This window comes from Symphalangus syndactylus, chromosome 19 (assembly GCF_028878055.3).
Source record: "Symphalangus syndactylus isolate Jambi chromosome 19, NHGRI_mSymSyn1-v2.1_pri, whole genome shotgun sequence".
Lineage (NCBI taxonomy): Eukaryota > Metazoa > Chordata > Mammalia > Primates > Hylobatidae > Symphalangus > Symphalangus syndactylus.
The window spans coordinates 73,966,695-73,970,749 of NC_072434.2; the positions used below are offsets into that span (position 1 = coordinate 73,966,695).

Here is a 4,055-nt window from a genome sequence, read left to right on the forward strand (position 1 = left end):
TTGAGGGGCTGAGGCAGAAGCGTTGCTTGTGGCCAGGAGTTCAAGACCAGCCTGGGCAGCATAACAAGACGCTGAGACCCTGTCTCTACAATAAAAATTAAAAATCAGCTGGACGCGGTGGCACATGCGAAAATATTAGCAACTGGGGAGACTGAGGTGGGAGGACCCCTTGAGCTCAGTTAGAGGATACAGTTGGGCTCTGATCGCACCACTGCTCTCCACCCTGGGCGACAGGGCGAGACCCTGTCTCTATTAAAAACAAAAACGAAAACAAAATGACTTGTTAAATACAGAACACAATCCCCTCTCAGATCTGGAGATTCAGTAGGGGAGCACCATAGGCGGAGCTGAGATGCCCTCTGAGAAACAGCTCTCCGGCCCCAGCACCATGGTCAGCGCCCGCTGCCTGAGGGGACCCAGGGCCACCAGCCGAGGCCGCCCTGGCAGTGCTGGCAACTCTTGGGAGCGCTGCGCAGAGGAAGAAACCTGCCTCGCCACACCCCAGAGGGTCAGGTCAGGCCGCCACTAGCTGCCAGTGATCTGGAATGGATCTGATCCACTTGGGGAAACCGGCAGGGGAGCATGGGAAGACGTAACTTTTGTCTTCCAAGGAGTCCATTAATTTGGGGTATTGTGAAAAGTGACTTAAGAGGATGTGGGGGATGGGAATCCCTCTTCCTGCTCCACTCCCTCCCCAAGCAAATAAACACGACCACTTTACGCAGCTTAACAGAATGACTTTAATGCTTCTTCAAGTTTTCCATTTTCTTCCACAGGGCTTTGTTTCGAAAAATAACAAAATGAGGTAATAAGTTAATGTATGTACACGTTATAAACACTGTGTCAGTTTACGATGGCAGCAACGGAAGTTGTTACAAAGAAAGTGACTGCGGGGTGGTTGGAGCTCAGCCGCCCCCCCATTGAGAAGATTCGTAGTCCTGAGAAGTCGCGCGCTGGAGGTGGTGTGTCTAGAAGCATTTGCGGTGGACGATGGAAGGGCCGGCCTCGTCGTACTCTTGCTTGGTGATCCACATCTGCTGGAAGGTGGACAGCGAGGCCAGGATGGAGCCGCCGATCCACACCGAGTATTTGCGCTCCGGCGGGGCGATGATCTGCAAGACAGCGCGTGAGGTGGGGAGACCTCACCCCGGAGCCCGCCCCGCCGACAGCCCGCGCAGGCCACCGCCCACCTTGATCTTCATGGTGCTGGGGGCCAGCGCGGTGATCTCTTTCTGCATGCGGTCAGCGATCCCAGGGTACATCGTGGTGCCCCCCGACATGACGTTGTTGGCATACAGGTCCTTCCTGATGTCGATGTCGCACTTCATGATGCTGTTGTAGGTGGTCTCGTGAATGCCCGCCGACTCCATACCTGGGGACCGCGAGGGGGAGCGTGAGCGGAAGCTCGGGGCGCCCGGGGCCGGCGGGCCCTGGGGGCTGGGGCGCGGGCGCGCCGGGCTCACCGATGAAGGAGGGCTGGAAGAGCGTCTCCGGGCAGCGGAAGCGCTCGTTGCCGATGGTGATGACCTGCCCGTCTGGCAGCTCGTAGCTCTTTTCCAGGGAGGAGGAAGAGGCGGCCGTCGCCATCTCGTTCTCGAAGTCCAGGGCCACGTAGCACAGCTTCTCCTTGATGTCGCGCACGATCTCGCGCTCAGCTGCGGAGGGCAGAAGCAGGAGAGGAGCCCTCACTCAGGGCCCGCCGCCGGCCCTCCCGCCCGGGGTGCCGGGGCGCCGCGCACCTGTGGTCACGAAGGAGTAGCCACGCTCAGTGAGGATCTTCATCAGGTAGTCGGTGAGATCGCGGCCCGCCAGGTCCAGGCGCATGATGGCGTGCGGCAGCGCGTAGCCCTCATAGATGGGCACGTTGTGGGTGACGCCGTCGCCGGAGTCCAGCACGATGCCTGTGCGCGCGCGGGAGAGAGTGAGTGACTGGGGACCAGGCCGAGGCTGGGCGCTCAGCGCTAGCGGCGGGGGCGGGGGCGGGAGAGGGGCCTGGGGGCAGCGGGCACTCACCGGTGGTCCTGCCGGAGGCGTAGAGGGACAGCACGGCCTGGATGGCCACGTACATGGCGGGCACGTTGAAGGTCTCAAACATGATCTGGGTCATCTTCTCGCGGTTGGCCTTGGGATTGAGGGGGGCCTCGGTGAGCAGGGTGGGGTGCTCCTCGGGAGCCACGCGGAGCTCGTTGTAGAAGGTGTGATGCCAGATCTTCTCCATGTCATCCCAGTTGGTGATGATGCCGTGCTCGATAGGGTACTTCAGGGTCAGGATACCTCTCTTGCTCTGAGCCTCGTCGCCCACGTAAGAATCTTTCTGACCCATACCAACCATGACGCCCTGCGGAGGCGAGACAGCACGCACCCGTTAACGCCGCTCCGGGTGGCACCAGGCTGGGTTAAGCGGGGACTCCGAGCCGGCTCCCTCTGCTGAGGGGCAGCCTGACCTGGTGTCGGGGGCGGCCCACGATGGATGGGAACACGGCCCTAGGGGCGTCATCCCCGGCGAAGCCGGCTTTCACCAGGCCGGAGCCATTGTCGCACACGAGGGCGGTGGTCTCGTCTTCGTCGCACATTGTGTCTAGTTTCTGCAAGGACAGGGAGACCGCGAAGAGGCGCGGTACATCAGCGCGGAAGTCTCAGCGGCGGGGGGGTAGGCCTGGCTGGCCCCGACGTGTCCTCCCTCCCCAGGAACCTAGGGACATCCGCTGCCGGAGCCACTCAAATTCTGCCAGGGCTGCCACCAGGGGTTCTCTTCCCGAGCTTTGTCCCTGGCTAAGGGCTGCCCTGCACCAGGAAAAGGGGCACAGGGTCGTGAGACCACACAGAGAAGTCCTCTGTCCGTATATTCAGGGGAACATGTTCCCCAAGCCCTGTCTGCCCTGCCTGCCTGACACCTGCTCCAGGAGCTGGACGCTAGTGCCCATCCTCTCTGCGCCTCCCTGACCACATCTATCACCTAGGGAGATAAGGCCCGGGCACTGCCTGCTCGCTGGGCCAGCGTGAGGGTGGAAGGAGATGTGCATGGGAAAGGCGTTGGCACCCCATCCAGGGAAGAGTGGCCTGTTAGGAACCCTATGACATTTCAGACTCAGAAAGGGCCTTTTCGCCTGTTGGAAACCCAGAGTGGGTGGTCCTGGCTGCTCGCTCATCAGCTCTAGCGCTAGTTTGGAAGGGAACTGCCTTGGCGACAACTAAAGCAAAACCGTTTATCTCCCTAGGCATATCCTACATGCCAGGTAAAGCAGCCCAAAGGGGCTAGAGAAAAATTTGGAGACATCTAATTTCCAGAGGCTGACTGTCTTGTCTCCTTTTTAAAGCGCGTGAGGCTCCGGAGATGAGGCACAGCGCTCAGGGCGCAGGCCTGGGGCTGACCAGGTGAACCGACTGGGTTCTGCCCCGGAGTCCTTCAGGTTCCCCTCGGTTGTGCCTTGTCCCCCTGTCCCCTCCCAACTCCCGCCCTACCTGGGCGGGTAGCTACAACTGCTACTCTCGGCTTGGGCCCTGGTCGCCGCGGGAGGGAAGCGAGGCTTCACTTGGCGCTGTCCGCTGCAGTGACCGCTTGTCCCTCTGCTCAGGTTTTATATAGCCCGCGGGCACTCCCTCCGCGCCACCCCGCAGGAATGTCGCTGCCCTTCACGAGCCATATTTGGGTGTTGGGCACTAGAGCCCCCTCCCTCGGCCGGTTCGCCGCCTGGGCCCCCGCCTGGGTCCCCTGCGTTGACCAAAGAAGGAGCGGGTTGGCCCGGTCCCAGGTAACGCGGGCCGGGCCGTATATGGAGTGTCTCCCTGGCGGGTTTGCCCCTCCTGACCCTACCCAGTTGCCTGCTGGAGGGGATGGGGTGGGGCGAGGGTCACCGCGTGCGCCGGTGGGTGCATGTGTGCGCCTGCGCTCTGGGAACCGCACCTGTCCCAAAGGCCTCCCCACCCATGTCCACTCTGAGCGCCCTGGGAGCTCGGGAAGGTGCCTGACTGCTGACTTCCAAAATTTCAACTCCTCTTCGGGTTCTTTGCTCAGATCCCCAAACTCCCACTTGCGACCACCGGGAGGAGGGAGA

The 4,055-nt window shown here is 61.4% G+C and overlaps 1 protein-coding gene across 8 annotated transcripts; it reads right to left on the bottom strand.

Annotated features, from left to right (window-relative positions):
• Positions 1–716: 716 nt before the first annotated feature.
• ACTA1 (actin alpha 1, skeletal muscle) lies at positions 717–3,721 on the bottom strand. Of its 8 annotated transcripts, none has more exons than XM_055234637.2 (7): positions 3,463–3,673; positions 2,445–2,585; positions 2,014–2,338; positions 1,740–1,901; positions 1,464–1,655; positions 1,191–1,372; positions 717–1,112 (listed from the first exon to the last, which is right to left on the bottom strand). In XM_055234637.2, the coding sequence occupies exons 2-7, from the start codon at positions 2,571–2,573 to the stop codon at positions 969–971; spliced, it is 1,134 nt and encodes a 377-aa protein (XP_055090612.1). In that variant the 5' UTR covers positions 2,574–2,585; positions 3,463–3,673; the 3' UTR covers positions 717–968. The 8 variants fall into 8 exon arrangements, with proteins under 8 accessions (XP_055090612.1, XP_055090617.1, XP_055090616.1 ...); XM_055234642.2 differs by having other exon boundaries at positions 864–1,112; positions 2,014–2,100; positions 2,212–2,338; positions 2,445–3,719; XM_055234641.2 differs by having other exon boundaries at positions 864–1,112; positions 2,014–2,127; positions 2,233–2,338; positions 2,445–3,715.
• Positions 3,722–4,055: the final 334 nt, after the last annotated feature.

Bases quoted from the DNA above. Each gene is read 5' to 3' on its own strand.
- ACTA1 (XM_055234637.2), bottom strand. From the start codon at position 2,573: ATGTGCGACGAAGACGAGACCACCGCCCTCGTGTGCGACAATGGCTCC. The intron at 1,902-2,013 runs GTGAGTGCCCGC...GCGCGCGCACAG, and splicing joins CGCCTCCGGCAGGACCACCG to GCATCGTGCTGGACTCCGGC. The intron at 1,373-1,463 runs GTGAGCCCGGCG...CGCGGTCCCCAG, and splicing joins CTTCCAGCCCTCCTTCATCG to GTATGGAGTCGGCGGGCATT.